Source organism: Aspergillus ambiguus, assembly GCF_047715705.1.
Source record: "Aspergillus ambiguus strain CBS 117.58 unplaced genomic scaffold BDV59scaffold_20, whole genome shotgun sequence".
Classification (NCBI taxonomy): domain Eukaryota; kingdom Fungi; phylum Ascomycota; class Eurotiomycetes; order Eurotiales; family Aspergillaceae; genus Aspergillus; species Aspergillus ambiguus.
The window spans coordinates 318,695-338,372 of NW_027395533.1; the positions used below are offsets into that span (position 1 = coordinate 318,695).

Below are 19,678 nucleotides of genomic sequence, written 5' to 3' on the forward strand. Positions count from 1 at the left end.
CCGTTTACAGTGAGAGTCTGGATCAACAGCAGGCAAACGTTTGCGGTGTTGAACCTTGGGCCCCGTATGAGCGTAGGTATAGGTCGTTCGAAAACCTCCTTCAGTACCTCCAAGATAAGTCCATTTTCAATGGTGAATGTCATGAAAAGTCATAATATATGATAAAGGAAGCCTGTAGTATCGTACAGCATATCTCTTAAATACTGGTTGAAAATCTCCATACCACAGTTCCTTCGAACATAACATCTGTTGTTGAAGGAATGAAGTAAAAGTGAAATAAAAAGGAAAGACAAAAACCGGAAGACACTCTCCTGAATGCCAACGAACAGAAGAGTCCACGGGTCGACTACCCGTGCTTCCTCTACCCGCATCGCTAGGCAAACAAGGTAGGCTACGTCTTACTCCGATAGTTCCCTATTTTCGATAAATGTGCGCCTTCAATCTCATGCTGGATCTTGCCGGGATGCCAGAAACCCCAGATAACCATGACGCACACCATCGGCACAGCATCAAACACAAAAAGCGGCCACTCATTCGTCAAAAGGTACCCCTTCTGCCCCATCGCGTACTCGATAACCCGGAAGACCGAGCGGAGCATAATCAGCCAACTGACTGCGTACAGCGGATAAAGGTGATGCTTATAGGGCGCGTCACTTGTCGGCGCGCGCTTCATCCTCTTCTCAAAGACTATGGATGTGGCGATGAAGAAGCCGAACACGAAGATCTGGATCATCAATCCGCAGATCACGATCCCCTTCGCTATTCCCTTCATCCCGTCCGTGGCCATCAATCCCGAGCCTTGGCCTTGAACCAGAAATGAGATAATGTCACCTGCGACGAAAGCCTTTGTTACCCAGTTGATGCGGATTAGAGAGTACTTTTCTGCGTTGACGCTGCGGATTAGGCGAGCGAGAACCATGTAGACGCTTGCAGCAAAGAGCACCGGGCCTAGTAGGATGAAGATGCTTTGGATTATGTAGAGGATAAGATCGGCGGTTGCAGTTGTGCAGGCGGCGCGGGCGGCGAAGCCGACTACTTCAACTGCGAGAATTAGAGATTGTCTGGTCAAGGCAAACGGGGAAAAAGAGACAGCCGAGAGAGACGCACAGACACCACCGACAATGAAGGGAATGCAGAAGCGCGCGCGGGTTTTCCAGGCCATCCAGACATGGAAGAGGGTCGGCGCGAGAAAAAGGAGGAGGAAGATGATCGAGGCGGCCATGGAAGGGACATATTCCCAGAGGTAATAGTCGCCGCGGAAGGGTTCAAGTTTCGCCATGATGGCGGTGTAGTTCGCTTTTCCTATGAAGTGCGGAAGTTGTATACATGGCGATTCTTGTTCCCTCTAGTTATATAGTCCAGTTCCGTTCCTCAAGCTCTATACGCGTATAGACGATAAGACGAGGGTTACGGGTGGGTCGTCCGAAAGGAAATTATAGAAGAGAGTGGCCCGTGCATACGCGGACTTTTCTCTCTCCGATTTGTCCATCGTCTTTTGAGCCCCTGCGCCTGGCGATAGAACGGGTAAGGTTATTTTTACACGCAGCCGACCTCGCCAATTGGACGGTTAACCGGTAGAAGGCAAACGAAAGGAACATTCAACCATATCTCTATCTCATACAATAGGCACCAGAATATCGATCGCTTAATATTCACCAACCTGTCGCTACCCACACTGCCAGCAATACGCGTACTCGGAATGGCCCGAAGAGCCCATAAGAAATCTCGAAACGGCTGTCTCGTGTGTAAGCGGCGCCATATCAAGGTATGCACCTAGTTCAGGTTCCAACCGCCCTGCAGGATGATTTACCTTTCTAGTGCGATGAGGGGCAGCCCATTTGCTCGAATTGCAGCATCGCCGAGCGAGAATGCGAATATGGGAGCCGTTTCATGAGTAAAATGACGCAGTCACTCTTCCCGGGAGCCAGAGCTCATTCGGTGCCGACGACTCCTGTTCCCGGTGGTGTCTCCCTGGAGAGCCCTACAGATAGTCCCTCGCCAGCGCCATCTTCGAATGAGCCCGTGAACATGCTCCATATCGAGCTGTTCCATAACCTGTACACGCAGCTACTCACCACCTTTGACCCAAATAGGTCTTTACAGTGGCTAGCAGATGATATGAATTACTTACCTAAGACCCCATACCTTGCTAACGAGTTGCTCGCATTCAGTGCTCTGAACTTAAGCATAACACGGCCGGATCAACGAGAGTACTACCGCTACCACGCAGCTCAGCTGCAAACCCAGGCATTATCTATATTCAAAGAATCATCCCCACGAGTAACACAAGAAACCTGTATCCCTCTTTTTGTCTTTGCTGCCGGCTTGGGCGTCCACATGCTCTGCGACACACTCATATACCGTGACGGCGACTTCTCTAATTTTCTCGACCGCTTCGTCCATTTCTTCCGGCTTTACTATGGCGTCCGCACTATAGTCGACGAAGCCTCGCCTATGATTCAGGACACACCCCTCGCCGCATCCTTCAACATGGGCAGGGACCTTTACAAGTTCGACGGCCACCTCGGGCCTGGCTGCCAGCCCCTGCTTGATCTAATCGACGACGCCAACCTCGGCAACGGGTTGACAAAAACATATAGGCAGGCCATTGAGTCGCTGCAGTCATGCCTGAATGTCATAGAGGGACGGGGCGAGCGGCATATTGGGATCAGTGCGGTTACTACATGGCCGATCTTAATGAAGATGGAGTTTGGGGAGTTGATTGAGCAGAGACGACCAGAGGCATTAGTCATTCTTGCACATTATGCGTGTCTGTTGCATCGGTTTAGGGATTTTTGGCTTTTCGGGGATTCAGGAGCGTTTCTTATACAAGAGGTTACTGGATATTTGGGGCCGGAGTGGGATGAGTGGTTGGCGTGGCCAAATCAAGTTTTAAGATCTTGATTATCTATAAATAGAAGGGGAAGAAGAAGAATGTGGGCTGCTGTTGCTGACAGCTACCATGTGTTTTCTGGGACCAATTTTCAGATGAAGTATCATTATGTTACGGGACAGATACTGTATATATTAGGCTCTCTTGCCGTTCATATAATATTGTTAATAGGGAGCAGCGTTTAGTTCCTTCCTTCGGTATTAGAGGATATGCTTTACCCAGCCCTAATAACCAACGCTGTTTCGTGTCAGGCTAATAATTATAACATTCATAAAGAGGCCTGAGATATACCCCGACATTAGTGTCACGTATACCGGATAAAGCCTACCTACTGGACTTAAGTCGGGATAATATGTAACCTTTTCAGATCATATACACAGAGAGACTAGATTATATTTCCCTTGTCCTTGATTTTACAAAGCTGTTAATGACTCCTTACTTGGCTCGTAACTTGACAAATTAGATGAGTCAATGAGAAGGATGTCCAAGATGACTTTTTTCCACTATCCTCGTCATTTTTGATATGTGGCCCTTCCTTGGAAGTTGAATTAACCCCATCTCGCTATACTTGGCTTCATTTCTGGCGTGGACGCATCCCCTGTGATTTCAAGGAAGGGGCTTTTGCAGCAGAAGGCTTCACATCGGCGAGACCTAGTGCGCAAAGACAATAGGTCGGTCTTCCATCTTCCCCTGCTGAGAGTTATAACACACGCCGTCAACCTTCATACCGCCTTCATTAAGAAGAGTTATAATGTCACCATCGCTTGAAAGAGGAAGATCCGGCACTTCAAAGCCTCTGGTAGCCATGGCGTCCAAAACCGCATCGCGAGGAAGCTCTTGGACTTGGCCAGCGGCGTTATGAAGCCGCCACGATTCCAGGGACACCCTGTGCCTTGTAAGGTTCTCCAGGGTGACTGATTTTTTCTTTTTGACAGATGCTTCCTTGATCGCCACTGAGTTCTCCACGAGTTCGGTGGGCAATAATTCACCCCAAGTCAATGGCGATATAGCGTGACCGCTATCATCATCGGTGTGCACAGCTTGAGATGCAAATGCAAGAAATACCCCAGTCCACTGATGACTGGCCTTATAATGAATGATAAGGCCTCCGTCCTGGAAAACTCCATCGTCATGACGGAATTTCTTTATGTTGCCTTGGTTCATATGCACATTGTGAATTCCATTTTTGGTATTGAAACGGGAGCCAAAGATATAGACCTCTGCTTTTTTCTGGATTGATTTCTGTACTTCAGGCTCCATGACGTTGATGATATCATTGTCTGGGCCTTCAATGTCATGGGGAAGAACGCGGCCGCTCTTAGCATCAAACAGATCGGATCGGATGAAGTCCAGCCCTTGACCCTCTTCAAACTCCTCGAGAGAATGGAAGCCAAAGTCCAATTGGCTTAGATTCTGGACAATCGGATGTTCATTGAGGTTATAGTTCACCCAATAAGCAAGTCGAGACTCTCGGCCAATAGATTTGATGTTAATCGCTGCGCGGAACAGACCAGGAATCTCCTTCGGGTGGTTTTTATTTATAGGCTTGTTTTTATGCTTTTGACGATGCTTGCGGTCGAATTGTGGCTCCGTTTCACAATTGTCATGGTAGTATAACGACAAGTGCGGTGACTTTGGGTCTTCATAATCGTGCTCAAAGTCGTAGTGAACTGGAAAGCCCTTCCAAACACCGTAGTCTTCAACAGGCATTCTGGTTAGGGAAATGTGACGTTTGTATAAGGATGAATAAATGATTCAATGTTTACTCAACCTGACGGTTGTGTCTCATACAGAGAAAAGTGGTGTCTAGGAGCGGGAATTGGATGAGCTTTTATGAGTATAAGCAGCTTCAGAGATGGCCGTATATACCAACAATTCTCAGATTCCATCATCATTATCAAGTTTAAGACCTAGAACAGTCTATCGCAGTGTGGCGCTGAGTTTGGCGCACCAGTTCTGTGAAATTCGCCGAGCTGCCCGATGTTCACGATCTGACAGGCTCCGGACAATAGAACATTAACTGCTCAGGCCAGTCTCCTTACAGATACAGTGGATAACCAATAGCGCTAGGTTAAATAGAATTTCATTCGTCTGGAACAAGGAAGACAGACTGCAAAGTGATAGTATGGTATGATGATGAGCCTCTTTGGTGGAAATACACGCCGTTCACGCCGTTCACGCCTTCCTATAGGCGTATGGCAATCCTAGAACTTTAAACAATGCCTGGAACTAATGTCGGGTGGCAATTCAAAGATAAGGTTTTGAAGATCGGGATATCTACTATGGGACCCTCACCCTCAAAGGCAAATCCAGAGTATCCGTGACCCTCCCTCCTAGACAAAGGCCGGCAGGGTTGGGTGATCGACCGGTTAGGTTTTCCGCAACAGTAACATAAGCCTATTAAACAGGAAACGGCGTAGGGGCTCGAATGAATCTATGCCATGCAGGTGATCTTTTGAGCTATGGTTCGAGCCGGAGATCAGGAGACCTGTTTGATTGAAAGAGAGTTCTGTCGGAGAACCTTATCCACCATTTCCCATGTACTGACCACAAGGCTGCTGCTGCTGTTGGAGGTCTTTATAGAAAGTCGATGCTTGCTATATCCTGAGATAGCTGGTCGACCAAAGCCACACTGGAATAATTAAATGCCAAAAGCATGCTACCTCTCGCGGCAAAAAGGGTCTGGGAAATTGCTTTTAGTAGACGTCCTGAGGCTCCATATGAGCTGATCCATAAAATTCCACTTGAACATAGATTTCGCATTGTTTGGTAAGGGTTCAGCTGGTATTTCATTCAAAATTTCAGATCTTTGTTGACGACGTAGGAGAAAAAAGGGTCCCTCCTCAATCTTTCCAAGTTGCAGTACATCGACGTTTGGTTCATTGATAGGCGCCATCCCAGACTCGAGCTTTCAATAGCCTGATCTTGGTCTCGTTTCTCATTCATAACCATTTCTCCTAACCAGTGACAATCCTAGCTGCCGTAGACGAGGGAAGCATATATTGAGCTAAGGAAGGTGGCATCGGTAGCTATTATCCATCTTCAAGCCTACTGGTACTCACTGCAACTCTTTGCAAATGGATCATAATCTGTGTATCTTGAAATATTTACCTGGTATCTCTTCCCACCACACATCGTACGGAGCGTGTCGGACTTTCCATCCCACTTCGAAACCGGAGTAACTAGCCGAATACCTCCATCATGAAATGGTATTCAATCTTGCTCCCATCCTGTCTTCCTCTCGCACTCAGTAATCTGCACCGATCTGCCAGAATCTCCCCAACCACCGGCGCCCCGCAGAAAAACACGCCCACCTTGAGTCTGCCGCGCGCGTCTAGTTCACTACTCGTCATGGCCGCCTTGACCCTCAGCATGTCATCGTAGTGACGGTCGAGGACGTCGACAAAATCTGGACGGCCAAAGTGCGTCGGATTTATAAGTCCTGTCAAAGGTGACTCGGGATGGTCATCGGTACGGTGCATCTCCAGTAGCCACCGATAAACATGCGTTGAGATCTTCTTGCGTCTTTGTGTGACGTATGTTTGGATGCGGATGTCTAGATGGGGCGGGTCTTCCCACGCGCGGTGTCTGATCTGCGAGCGCGAAACGGTGTTGAGAAGGTCGGAGAACCAGAGAAGGTAGTTCCGATCCCGTACAATCCAGTGGAAATCAACTCGACGGTAATCATCAGGGATTTTCGGGCCGTCATGTGCTACGGCATCCTCCGACTTCTTATCGTTTTGGCTGGGCTCTCCGCCCGGTTCAGTATCAGACTTGTGCGGCTTTTCGGGGTGCAGTTGATCGTCACGGGCCTGTAGGTCCGTGAGGATACCAGAAAATGGAGTAACACCGATGCCAGCTCCCACGACAATGCTATGGCTGAAGTCAGCGAATCGCTGGGCTGGCGCGCCGAACGGTCCGTTGACGCCGATTTGGATCTGCGTCGGAGTAGTGCCATCGGCAAGATCTCGAAGACGACCCGTCCAGTCTCCGTCTGTCTTGATGTGCACTTGCATTTCGTTTCCAATGCATACTGAAACGGTAAACGGATGCCATTGGAATAGACTAATCTTCGGTACTTGGAGGAAGATGTACTGCCCGGCTTCGTATCTCCAAATGCGCTCACTGGGAATAGTTGTGCTAATCTCCACCGTCTCGCCGTCGATGATTCGCAATGTGGCTGGTATGCGATGAAATCCCAATGCGATGCGCACCACACGTTCGACTAGGACCAAGAGCGTGGGAAACGCCAGCCAGTACCCGAACATGGGCCACTGAAGAAGACCAGCTGTCCCGTGTGCGATCAGCAGCCCGATCATAGGGAACATCAGTATGTGACCAAGCTGAAAGAGCTCGTAGCTTCGTCGTCTTACTGCAGGCATACTCAACAAGGCCAAGATCCAGAACAGTCCCAAGCAGACTACGCCGCTCACTCCTGGGAGAGTTGCGACGTATGCACTGTAAGAGCGGGGCGCCGAATCCGGTCCTAGGACGGCGGCGACGCTGTCCTGTCGGTCGGCGCTGCTGCCATAACGGAAGGACCCAGTGAGATGGCCGATCGCATGGAGAGATGCCAGGAATAGGGCGACAATGGAGATCTTAATGTGGAACGATTGGGAGAGGTCCCAGTTGACAAAACGAGAGAGGTAGTAGAACTTGCGCAGAAACGTCGACAGATATCGGGACATACTGAGGAGCAGGAAGAAGAAGGTTGGATACAATGCGCCCGCGCATGTCTTTGCCAGGACAGCTCCCCATCCAAAGGCGTTTCGATACTCCGCAGTTGTGAGATACTTTACTAGCTGCCAGATACCAAATGCCAGCTGTATGGATATCACCATGGCCAGGAATAGTATCTTGGGGCCATGGACACTCCAGTAGGCTCGGAGTCGACGCCAGAAAGACAAGCGGTGCACATAGGCATTTTCGTCCTGGTCGTTTTTGGCCTCGGTCTGCAAGGACGGGATTTTCCATTCATGGATGCGCTGCATCAAATCCTGTCGCGATATCCACTGCTCATGAGACCCAATGATCCGGTGCAGGAATTGGTGTCGCGCATCGTCCCGTTTGCTATCATGGTGCAAGTGATGGCGTTTAGCAACCGGCGCAATCTCTTTGTAGACTTGATCGAGCTTCTCTTCTAGCTCCTTGTACTCAATATTGCCATCGCCATTAGTGTCCAGGTCGTCGAGAAACTGGTTGATCTCGTCGTTGGAGAGGTACTGGTCCTGATCCATGGGGATGGGCGTTGCGGCGACAGCCTACATGCGAGGTTTGAAAGGCAGACGAATACGCGCAGTGAAATGGTCCATTTTCTGTTCAGGGGAGTGGCTGCCTTGGAAGCCATGCAAAAAAAATTCATCTTCCACGTAGGGCCAAGGCTTGGGGCGGGTGATAGAAGGCGATTATGCCCTATGAGCATCTGCCAATGTGAGGATGCCAATGATGCCAATGCTGTGCGGTCCAGCCCAGCCCTATATGATCTCATACCTCCAAGAGTCAATCCAACATACTATTCTAGCCTCCTTGAGTCGGAACTTCAATGATGTTGGTGGACCGCCCTATTTGAAGGATCGCCCGTTTTGATTTTAATTACCCATCATGTGCCCGAACTAAATTCGGCGACAATTGATCGTCGGAAAACACGAGAGCCAAGAACGTAGCGACTCGTATTGCGGATTATTTAAGGTATCAAGGGGCAAAGATCTTTCTTCGCGCCATATTTAAAATGCTTATTTTAATCCCGGCCTATCTTCTTGGGTGCTCTTGTCTTTGATCGCGTCGTTTTACGTCTGCAGCGGCAGTCCCCACTTCATCTGATTTTGATGACCAGACTGCAGAACAGTCAAATTTTCCACACGGGAAATCATGATAAAGCCGATAGTATCACGCTTTCTGGGTGGCCACATACATGCCTACCGCATATCAAGCCACCTGTATGGGCCGCTGCACGCGGCAGCGGTCTTTAGGGTAGGGTCTTCCGCCAAGGAGCTGATCCATGCGGTTGCCCCGAACCTGGACCGGGCGGTCTACATCACACCCCATAGCGTAGTGTGTATCGCCCAACACGGTGACCTGCTATGGCAGTATGATCTAGAGCCTCGATCCACACAAAATTACGTGGGCGATGCCAAATGCATGTTTTCGCTCGACGGGACTTTCGTGTGGGTATATCGTCCGGACGCGATGGCCGACCGCGGCCCGGACATACTGGTCGTGCTGCGGGCTGACACAGGCGACGAAATTGCAAGGTCGGAGCTGGGTAGTGTCGGACAAGGTAGCATCTTCGTTCCGCATCCCGACGGACATCATGTCCTGTTGGACGTTGGTGAAGGCCAGGATGGGGTGAAACTATACCGTGCAGCGCTCACTGGTAATTCCATTGACTTGCATTCTTACCCATGGAATGACCGCTGCTTGATTGATATGGCGCCCAGTGGCCAGTTGTTCATGACAGTGGACGACGCCCGAACCGATGCCTCCTTCCATGCCTTCCCCGGTGGCGAGGAAGTGTTTCGGTTGCCAATCGACGCTTTCGGCTATGGGTCTATGGATGAAGAAGAAGACGAAGTAGAAGAAGCATGTATAGACTGGAACGGCGGCTTTCTCAACGAGGACATAGTGGTCGTCACCATTGCGGGGGAAAGGGACGATAAAGAGTGGCACTGCCATCATGGGATTGACATGCGCAGGCGTGCACCGCTTGGCCCTTTTGAAGCTCACTCCCGTGATAATTACGACTTCGAGCCCCTAGGGGATGGCACCTGGGTCGTCTCAGGCCCTGACGGAAACGCTGTTCGTCACCGATTTTCTGAGGACTCATGACTGGGTAACGCGCAATGGCTGGAAAACATAGATCCTTTATATTGAGGGAGGTGCATCCAGCATTGTGGTTAGGGTGCCCGACGATACATTGTCCTGCCTGCTCATTCTATCCTATTAAAGGCCGTGTGATGAAAATAAATCAAAATCTGCCACTCAGCAGCTAATATATAGATTGGAATCCCTTTTGCGGCGAGAATTAGGAACTAGAAATACGTGAAAAACCATGCTGTGCCTTGAGAAGTCTTCATACTTGATGCTGATGCGCTAAAAATAAGTGGATGTCATCGATATCTAACGTAACATTATACTAACATTCGAAAGTTCTTGGCGGACTGCGAAATGGATGATGGCTCTGATTGCTGGAGACTCCGAAGGGATGGTCATAATCCTGACATTCAATCATGTCAACTACCTTTCGCTGGTTCTTGGTGGGAAATAAATCACGCAAGTGAAAGTACAGACCGCAGAATCCGTGAGGCGATTACAAATGAAGCTATAAAGCGAGTATCAATCATAAGATCTTTCACTATGAGGTGTGTTAATAGGTATACTGTGCTTCGTGTACCTCGATGCTGCGAATGTATGGCGTGCAACTCATGTATATGCATTACCAGGAGGCGAACGTTATACAGGAATTTTACAGATATATGATTTTGATTGAAATCGCCCAAAACTGTGCCATATCTATTATTAACATGAAGAGTTAAGTGTTAAAACAATTTGGACCGAATAGTCATGACGGGCTATCGACTTATTGGCCCGCCATGCTCTTCCAGTATTCTACATCTGCCTTTGCCCTCTCAATGGTCTTTTCGAGCTCCACGACTCGATTCTCTAGGTGTTGTTGATACTCAAATTTCCGCTGGCGGGACCGTCGAGCTGCTTCGGTATTTCGAGCCCGCTTAGAAGTCTCTAGTTCCTGATTCTTATTTTGAATCGACCTACGAGGCCGTTTCCGTTGTTTAGGACGCAGAGATTTGGCGCTTGGTATACTCACGAAGGAGCCATCATTCGGAGGCTGGCCTGGTGCCGGGGAGGCTCCTCCGTTTCCCGGGGAATCGGATATACTCGAATAATTTCTATCGGTATGATGCCTGCCTTCTGATCGAATGGTAGGAACTGGCGATTCATAGAGTGGTGGCTCGTAATGAGAAAAAGTTGGGCCCTTAGGGATCGGAAGGTTACCCCATGTTCAAAACCTGGGAAGTCCGCGGAGAGACGGTGTCATTAGGAAGGAATGACCAACATTGTGTAGATTTTGGGGGTCAATAGTGGCTAGACAATCGTCGCTGTCTGATTTGGCGAAGGGCGGCGTCATGAAACAACCATCTTCCTCGTCTACTGGCGCATCGAGGAGGCTCCAGAAGCCTAGATCATGGTTAGGATAAAATACTTACACTTGGGCATTTACTACTTCCCATAACAATCCATTTTGGACTTTTCTTTACTCCGCTGCGTTTATGCTCTTCAGTGTGGAATTATGGCTCGTGTGTTATTCTAAAAGCCTCTTCCAGAGCCTACAAAGCCGGATGGAGTTTCTCTCTAAAAAGATTGAGATGCCTCGCAGTAGTTGTACAGTACAGTAAATAACGGACCGGCTTCGGTTAAGAACTCTCGAAAACAAGTTGCACCGATAGTTACAGTAGGCTTGTTGCAGAAACGGATTGACGTAAGCATGGTTATACCAGGCGTTCCAGAAATATTTTTTCATACCTTTTTCATTCACGCCAGTTCTAAATGTTCACCCTTAATCTTCACAGGTAGACCTGTAGAACCTGCACCAATACGGGAAAGCATTCTTTCAAAGAATGCCGCAGACAGGAACGAGTATAAAATTTGAGGTATTGTGATATCGTATATTCCACACTTTCGTTTCTGGAAATATTCAGGCCATATCCTGAAAAGGTGATTTTTTTTGTCAGACAGTCTCATCCAACGTCATAATATCATATCTCAAGTGAGAACACCACAGGTATGCAGTTACAGGGTGTACTTGCAAGTAGACTAATGTGGCAATCAGGGATAATAGTGACAGTACTCCACCTATATGACATGATGGATGGGCCCACAAAAAAATAATAAAAACAAAAGTGAAAAAAATGAAATAAAATCTTGTGGCAGATCGATCAATTCCGTAAGGCAAGGCATGGTAGATGAGGACTCATGTGACATCAAGATTGGGTAGTTCTGCCTCTCGTGCCAATGTGCCCGATTCTAAAATGAGGGCAAACTACAAAATAGAAATTCTACAGGTTGACCAGATTACGAGCCTAACACTTATGAGATTTGTGTGATGTGACTGTGTGTTATTATAATTGGAAACTTATTGACGTCAATTTTAAGCACGTAAATATTCTCTTGTAGCCCATTATTCATCCAATAGCTGCTTTATTGTGATAGGACATGCAGATATGAACAAAATGGATACAAGAAGGGGAGCGTGCAGAAATATGCGACGTCAACCCTTGCCCGAGGCTTCGAAATATCTTAGTTGCATGACGTACCTCTCTAGGCGAGGAAAACCAATTTATCGTGCGCAAAGCCTATGGTTGCTCGTTGGCTGCCCATTCGGGACTCTATACGTGCATGTGGTGACACAACAGTTTATATTGGAACACGCCTTGTATTGTCAATCACCGGGCATAGTCAGGTATTGGGTGCATATCTAGAACCGAGTTGAACGCATTTCCCCTTTTATCATTATGCATAAAAAAGGCAGGTTACTTGCGGTCAGTTTTGCCTATTGGAGAACATGGAATCCATATAGGGTTTGCCTAGGAGAAAATAAGCCTTTGTCGGCCCCATCGCACCTGTGAGTGTCCGGACATGTGTTAGTAACCATTTGAATTTACCTGCCTGTGGATCAACCTAAGTTTTAGTGAGCACTGAAGAGACATCCTTGTCAGCTGCGGCTTCATCGGGAGTCTGCCCGGCCCGCTGCCTTCTTCCGGTTCATTGTGCCCCGCATGCGCCTGTGTGGTGGGCCTTCTTCCTCTGGACGCATGTGTAACAGCACGATTGGGATCTTCTCTTCCGGCCCAGATACGTGGATCATGACCGAAATCAACTAGGTCTGACTTAGTGAAAGAAACAGAGAATCAGTTGACGAATGTGATGATAGAAGGCCAATATTTGATACACAATTGGGTTGCCTAAGTATGCAGTACACATCAATCAAACATTATTTAAGCTGTCAGGGACAAATAGAGGCCTCGCAGAAGAGATTATAGAAGATTACGACGTATTCGTCTATATACACAATTTCTCAATTTCTCAGTTTGTCAACAAGGTCATTACCCATGCGAAAGGACTATACTTTTGTTTCTAAGATAGCATTCTAAATGGACGATTTCCACTGAACGATACTGCATCAGGCCCCCGATGCCCTATTTCGTTACGCTTGTTCAGAGGCTGAAACACAGTGGGGATGCCAAGCATCAATATCGTCCACCCAGTCACTCTTCTGTCGCCCATTTACGATATCCAAGATCATATCTTTCAGAAGCGTGATATGGCGGCATTCTGCTGAGTTAATTGGAATTTCTCGACCGTCATGTTTGATGCTGACGACTGGTAGGATAAAAGATGCGGTCCCTGTGGTAAATGCCGAAACAAGCCTACCCTGATCATTGGCCAAGATAATATCATCGATAGTAAAGCGTTCTTCTCTAATATCCACCCTCTCAACATACACCGGCGATAGCCGGCGCGGGCGATCTGTGTCTTGCTCAACACCATCTCTGCAGATGGCCATTGGGCAGCCCATCATCATCTCCACCGGGAACACCTCACGAGCCAAATCAAGCACCATGCGTCGCATAACCCCGGGCAAGATTAAATCGCCCAGTGGCGGCGTCACCAATTGCAGTGTTCCACTGCTTGCCTCCCGCCAGAGAACAAAAAAGTTTGATGCTCCTGCTTCGGTGACTTCCTTGTTGGAGCCAAAGAGCCACAGAACTTGGTCGGCACCATTCGCCTTGGCTCTTTGATCTGCAGACAGGCCCAGAGCGTAATTTGCCCCTAGCTTTTGGGAGCCCGTACCACCAGGCCAGGCTCGTACTTCGTTCTTGTCATTGGTGACGAGGTGTAGGTGCTTTTCATTTGTTGGCAATGGCCACATGGCAAGTACAATAAACAGCAGCGCCTTGTGAGCTGCGCTGTACCCCAAGCCATGCTCGGTACCGATCAATGATGGTCGGATATAAAGTGTAGACTCAGGGTTAGGGAGCCATTTCGGGGCATCGGTAGCACATAAGACCCGGATGAGTTTCAACAGTTCGTCAGGATCAAATGAAGGAAGAGCACTGCGATGAGCTGAGTCCAGCATTCGGTGACAATTGTGAGCTGGACGAAGCAAACGGAGTTTTCTGTCGTAACCACGGTAAAGCCGCATACCCTCAAAACACCCAGAACTATAGTGTAGGACATTTGCAGTGGGGTCAAGACTGAGAGGGGAGTAGGGAACTAGCTCTGGTATGTCCCATCCCGTATCAGCTCGCCATTCCGCAAATATCATGTGGTCGGTGGTTTGCAAGCCGCTGGAGTCTATGGTATCGGGCACATTCTTTGGGTTTTCGGTTATCTTGACTTTCAGTTTCGAAGCGTCAAGTGTTGAAGTAGATGGGGGTACATCGTTCCTGGACACAGTTGGGTTTTCAGGCTGCGCAGAGGAAGACTTCGATGCTTCACCAATGCAGTCGCTGGACTGGCAGCCTTTTGGCTCGCCTCTCATCCGTGCACCTAACCGGTTCAAACCAACGCTAATGTCATTTCGGTGAATACAGCACTCGAGAAGCGCCAGCTTCGACGGCTCCTTCTCCACCCTCTCCAAAGCTAGTTCGAGGTCTCTGGTAGTCTGAATCTTTACACTAATGGCATCTGACTCTGTGCCAGCCGCTGCAATATCTTCCCATTGGTTATGGCTAGGAGCATGAGGCTGGCAAGAAAACGTGCGAGCCAGTTTAGAGTAGTCCCAATTCGCGATGTAATTATAAGGACCGTCGTTTATCACAACCTAAGCTGCCTTGTTAAGAATCATTTACCTGTAGGGAGGTGTGCCGTATTTACTGACCTCTGTTCGATACCCAAGATTGTTGAAAATGAATATTATCGGATTTTTCTTAAGACGCAACATAGTGCTTAGCTCCTGAGCCGTCATTTGAAATCCACCATCTCCGATCATGATAATCGTTCTTCCATCGGGCCGCGCTAGTTGACACCCCAGGCCTGCGGGTAACGCCCAGCCGATAGATGCGTAGACTATTTGAGCGTGGTAGTGGCTTTTGGCGGGAAGCTTTACGTCCTGAGAGGTAAACCAGGTTTCGCCAGTGTCAGCAACAATTGTGTCGTTTTCTCCCACGAGCTGTTGGATGCCATCAATAACGCTGTGTAAGGAGATTGGCGACTCCTCAGATGTGACGGTCTGCTTTGAGAGCGTTCCGTAAGTCTTCTGGATTCGAAAATCTCGCACGGTTTGGTCGTTTGGTTGGATGTTGGACCTGATTAATTCCGCAATGAGGCTTTCCAAATCTATTTCATCCTCCAACCCGCTAGGTAGCCGTGCTTTATTCTGTTGCAGATCTATCATCCGGTGTTCTTCCTTGGCTAAATCGAGCAAACCTAGCGTGTGAAGGTCACACCATCGACTACCAATGCTTAGCCAGAGATCAGCTTTACGAAATTCCGCCTCAGATTCGATATCCATTATCCCTGGCCAGAAATAACCTTTGAACTGTGGGTGAGATTCAGGGAAGATTCTCGCATCTGGCTGTACGAATACCGCACAACCAAGTTTCTCAGCAAATGACGTGATGACGGCCGAAGAGCAGCTCAAATGAGCGAATCCGCCTACCAACAGCACTGGTTTCCGGGCAATACTCCACGTGTGTATAATTGCCCTTAGCGCCACTGTATTATCAATTGGAGCGGATGGTACCGCCTTTGGCAAAGACGTCCAAGCGAGAGGTTGGGGTAGTTGGCCAGGTGCGAGACATTGTCTCTGCACTAGGTCATTGGCCACCTCGATGTATACAGGCCGTGACTCCCGAGTGCAAGCCATCAACGTATCATCTAGGACGGTTAGAGCTGTTGTAACATCGGATACTCGAACGGCTGCGGCGGTAACCTCGCGATAGATATTAAGGCCAATGTCCTTCTTATGCTCACTTGGCGTATGGTGGATAAGTTTCCGGTTTGATAAAAAGGGGGTGTTTGGACACCCTGCAATGACTATGATCCGAAGGTGCTCGGAATATGCGCCCGTGATTGCATTTAAGATGGAAAGGCTGCCCACAATATATGGAACAACTACAACGGCAACACGGTTACTCGAGGCACGGGCGTACCCATCGGCGGCGTAACCTGTATTTAGCTCGTTACAGCATCCCACCATAGTTAGATTCTTATTTTTCAGGAGGGTGTCAAGCAGGAGCATGTTGGAGTCCCCTTTCATACTGTTAGCCATTATAGGCTCCTAAAGAGGACTTTGCAGAAGGCTGACTTACCAGGGACCGTAAAGAAGTGTCGGACGCCTAGCTCCTGGATCCTATAAGATAGATATCTGCCAAAGTTAAATGAAGGCGCTTCCACATCCACGTCATGGGACCTGAGAGCGGCTTTTTCCCATGGTTCATTGCTCTGTATAGGACTGGTCGCCTTTGAATATGGATATTGGGTCAGCACATCGGACTCAGTCTCAACCCTTTTCATATAACAAAGGTCTCCGGCATGTTCTAAGTGTTGACTTGTCAATGGGGTACCCGATTCGATGTTGGTTGGCCTCGGTAATCCAGAGCCCGAATCACCGGACGCGGACGATGGGGCGGCTGTCTTCCCTGTGTTATTTACTAAGAAGTTAGCAATATTGGATATCGGCATGGTTCGTCCACAAGTTACCAAGGTAAGCAATATGGTCATTGCTTTGAAGGATAGAAAAAGGTGCTGGTACCAAAGTTGCCATTGACATTCATGGTATCAAATGCCGGCATTTTGACTGAAAGTCTGCCACGTATGCGTCTTAAGTACTGAAATCTAGTGGTGTTATTGTCCTCCAACTAATTTGGCATGCCTTTGGATCCAGGCTTTTTGACTGGAACAGGAATTTCGGGCTTATTATAGCATTTAATAATAGTCCCGTGGACAGCACCATTATCAATTATCTAACTGAGAGACTCACTGCTACTTTTGCTAAGTATGACCGTGACGCATTGTGCTCAGATATCTCCAATTAAAATAGTGAAGGGTGACTCACCTGGCTTTTGCTGCAAATTACCCACTGATATATTATGCGCATGACTATAATCGGTACTGATAAAGTACTCATCATCAAATAAAAACAGGATGATGGTTGCATTTATCTTGCATCTATCTGGAAGTTAGGTGGCAGCCGAGAGATTTCCTATTTCTAGCATGTGCATCAGTACCTTGGTTGTGGCTCATATTATCCAAACTGTTGTATACTAGACACAGTCCCGCAGTCAGTATGTTGAGAAATCCCTAGTTGTAAGTTCCGCAAGACCGTGCATATTTTCATATGCAAGGGTGCGTCATATCTGCCATTTTAGTAAGACTGGACGTCCGCGCCGTAAAGTCTCCTGATTTTGTCGTTAAATCTGCCAAATCAGAAAATACTGTTGACCAACACATTCCACACAAACCTTCCAGCTCGTCCGTACGGCGTAATCATCCACCTACTCTTTAATATCATATGCGCAAGTGCCCCATCCTCCTGCCATGAAGTGTGTAATTTCCTCCAACGGATGCTGCAAGGTATGGCGTCGGAGAATAATTGCCCTGAAAGTTATTCATATTAGCCGACTGAACCAGTAAAATCAGTGAAACCTTATTTTTGGTATTTCTATCATAGCAGGTATACGGCCTGCAAGTAAATATGAACACGGTGTATGGTGAGTTCTCAATAGAGCGCACAATAAGGTGGGGTTTTTCCTAGGGAGGCGTGATATTGCAACGCAAGTACGCGTGGCACTCTGATAGCTGTCGAATAGTACATAATCAAGCGTACATGTTAGATTACATGAGTATTCCTTAATCGGATAGTAATATACAATAATGGTATTTCAGACATAATGTCTTTTACCCTTACATAACATGGAAATCGGTGCCAAAGGTATCAGATCCGCATCTTATACTGTGTCTGATATTTCATGCGGCTCAAAATCATAAAATTCCTAAATCCTAACAGAGGGCTATCTTATCAGTGCTTTTTGCAACTCCTTGTTTATGTGAAGCTTACCTCATGTTCTAGGTTGTCATAATCGTGCGGCCGAGAAACTACGATAGGGTGTGTTCTTAATACATTGATCCCTGCTCCCAGTCTGTGGCTCAGGAAAATGCGGAGGAAATATAATTAACGGAGTGTGAAAGATAAGTACAGGATGCTCTCCCATGGCCCAGTGTGCGCCTGGTCAGGATCTGCAGCTTTGGGATGCAAGGATCAAGAGACGGCCTGGGCAAGTAGTAAAGCCGGAGGTGATATGTAATCTCTGCAGCAAGCTTCGACAATACAAAATGACAATTTGTATAGAAATACACCTCAGTCAAGCTTTTCCTGGGAAAACTGTCGAGCTGCATAGCCACATGCAAGGAATAAGTTTTGGAATTCTAACCAGATATATAGGCCTATTACGTTACTTTAGGGCCGCTGGACCGATCAGCAAATAGCGACGCCATAACTCCAAATAAGTTTCTCTACTACAAAGGTGGAAAGCATATGTGAGCGCGCGTTTCAGGTTGAGCGCTGGTCCGTTTCAAGTTGTTTTCAGGGTATAGAAAGCCACAGCTTGTACGTAGATTGACAGATGAATGCATTGATTAGCACAAAAGCCAGAAGGTGAGATGACTATCGCGCCATGTGCCACTGCATCTGAACTTGATTCGGCAGGCTTCAGCTCCGTATGTATATGAGGGATTTTAGCTGACGTCAGTTAGAAATACACCGATAAACGCGAGGTATGACGCTTTAGCTAGTTTCATATAGACACTGTGTATCCTGCACAATATTAGACAAATAGCCGTGGCTATAGGAATGTATATTACTGCTATGGCAGACAGCAATAATCTCTGTGTTACTCACAATTTTCGGTTGTTATAACTCTACACTCGACTGATGAGAAATCATATTTAGGAGGACGCCATGCTCTAGATGTGCGGTATCAGGCTTCATGTGCAGTAAAACATATATGGATTTTCTAATCTTCCCTTTTGGGTGGGGAGGGCCTGGCAACGACGTTTAGACGAATGATGACGCAAAGCCTTAGAAGGGGGATGTCTCAAAAGATAAATGTGGAAGCCTATAATTGTTTCTTCTTCCTTCCGGATAACGAAGTTTATCCTGTCAATTGGTGGTCTGATCTTCGTCGTAGGTCTCTGCCTAGCCGAAGTCTATCCGCACTACTCCATGGGGAAAGCCCGCAACAACCATTACGTTCCTTCGTTTTGGATCCCCATGTACATGAGTCCGTCATGTACTTGATAGATAACGCTGACAACGTTTTCCATCCGTTGCTGCGCGTATTTGTGTAAACCCATAATCTCAAGGCCGGTCATATAGTTTAGGACAATAGCATTGGAGGATATTTGTCATCCACGGACATACTCAAACGGGCCTGGCATAACAATGCATGAAAATACTTCAGAGAAGCTATATATTGGGCACGGTCCCACGGTCACAGAGGCCCTTCTGTTTTAGGTGTAGACAGTCGCTTCAAGAACATGAATATCGACTTCACGATCTTCCGGTTCATAATATCGTCTTGGTCCCTTCCTTGGTAATTCTGGTATAAGTATTTTGGTCGCCAAATCTAGTTTGACTTTATCACCTTCAAGATACATGTCCAGTAACGAACGCGGGACAACGATCACTGGAAAATGAGAAGCGAAAAGCTCCTTTTGAAAGGAAATTTCCGCAGGTTCTATGCTGTCAAAATCCGGGTGGTTGGATTT

The 19,678-nt window shown here is 47.7% G+C and overlaps 7 protein-coding genes across 7 annotated transcripts; 2 read left to right on the top strand and 5 right to left on the bottom strand.

Moving 5' to 3' along the window:
• Positions 1–391: 391 nt before the first annotated feature.
• BDV59DRAFT_193816 (RTA1 domain-containing protein) lies at positions 392–1,279 on the bottom strand (the record flags this gene model as incomplete). Its single annotated transcript, XM_073692291.1, has 2 exons — positions 392–1,041; positions 1,108–1,279. The coding sequence occupies 2 exons, from the start codon at positions 1,277–1,279 to the stop codon at positions 392–394; spliced, it is 822 nt and encodes a 273-aa protein (XP_073547064.1).
• Positions 1,280–1,699: 420 nt separating this feature from the next.
• Positions 1,700–2,904, top strand: BDV59DRAFT_193817 (uncharacterized protein; the record flags this gene model as incomplete). Its single annotated transcript, XM_073692292.1, has 2 exons — positions 1,700–1,765; positions 1,819–2,904. 2 exons carry the CDS (start codon positions 1,700–1,702, stop codon positions 2,902–2,904), a joined length of 1,152 nt encoding a protein of 383 aa, XP_073547065.1.
• A 547-nt stretch (positions 2,905–3,451) lies between these two features.
• BDV59DRAFT_180449 (uncharacterized protein) lies at positions 3,452–5,064 on the bottom strand. Its single transcript, XM_073690063.1, has 2 exons — positions 4,767–5,064; positions 3,452–4,699 (listed from the first exon to the last, which is right to left on the bottom strand). Exon 2 carries the CDS (start codon positions 4,601–4,603, stop codon positions 3,545–3,547), a length of 1,059 nt encoding a protein of 352 aa, XP_073547066.1. The 5' UTR covers positions 4,604–4,699; positions 4,767–5,064; the 3' UTR covers positions 3,452–3,544.
• Positions 5,065–6,075: 1,011 nt separating this feature from the next.
• BDV59DRAFT_208621 (FAD-binding domain-containing protein) lies at positions 6,076–8,321 on the bottom strand (the record flags this gene model as incomplete). The annotated part of the gene is made up of 1 exon (XM_073695237.1): positions 6,076–8,321. The coding sequence occupies exon 1, from the start codon at positions 8,128–8,130 to the stop codon at positions 6,076–6,078; it is 2,055 nt and encodes a 684-aa protein (XP_073547067.1). The 5' UTR covers positions 8,131–8,321.
• A 440-nt stretch (positions 8,322–8,761) lies between these two features.
• On the top strand, positions 8,762–9,718 carry BDV59DRAFT_202812 (uncharacterized protein; the record flags this gene model as incomplete). The annotated part of the gene is made up of 1 exon (XM_073694132.1): positions 8,762–9,718. One exon carries the CDS (start codon positions 8,762–8,764, stop codon positions 9,716–9,718), a length of 957 nt encoding a protein of 318 aa, XP_073547068.1.
• Positions 9,719–13,112: 3,394 nt separating this feature from the next.
• Positions 13,113–14,375, bottom strand: BDV59DRAFT_208627 (branched-chain amino acid aminotransferase II; the record flags this gene model as incomplete). The annotated part of the gene is made up of 2 exons (XM_073695238.1): positions 13,113–13,400; positions 13,497–14,375. Coding segments are annotated over 2 exons (1,167 nt in total), but the record flags the coding sequence as incomplete, so codon positions are not given.
• Positions 14,376–15,441: 1,066 nt separating this feature from the next.
• On the bottom strand, positions 15,442–16,115 carry BDV59DRAFT_180453 (thiamine pyrophosphate enzyme, N-terminal TPP binding domain-containing protein). The gene is made up of 2 exons (XM_073690064.1): positions 15,843–16,115; positions 15,442–15,787 (listed from the first exon to the last, which is right to left on the bottom strand). Exons 1-2 carry the CDS (start codon positions 16,107–16,109, stop codon positions 15,776–15,778), a joined length of 279 nt encoding a protein of 92 aa, XP_073547070.1. The 5' UTR covers positions 16,110–16,115; the 3' UTR covers positions 15,442–15,775.
• Positions 16,116–19,678: the final 3,563 nt, after the last annotated feature.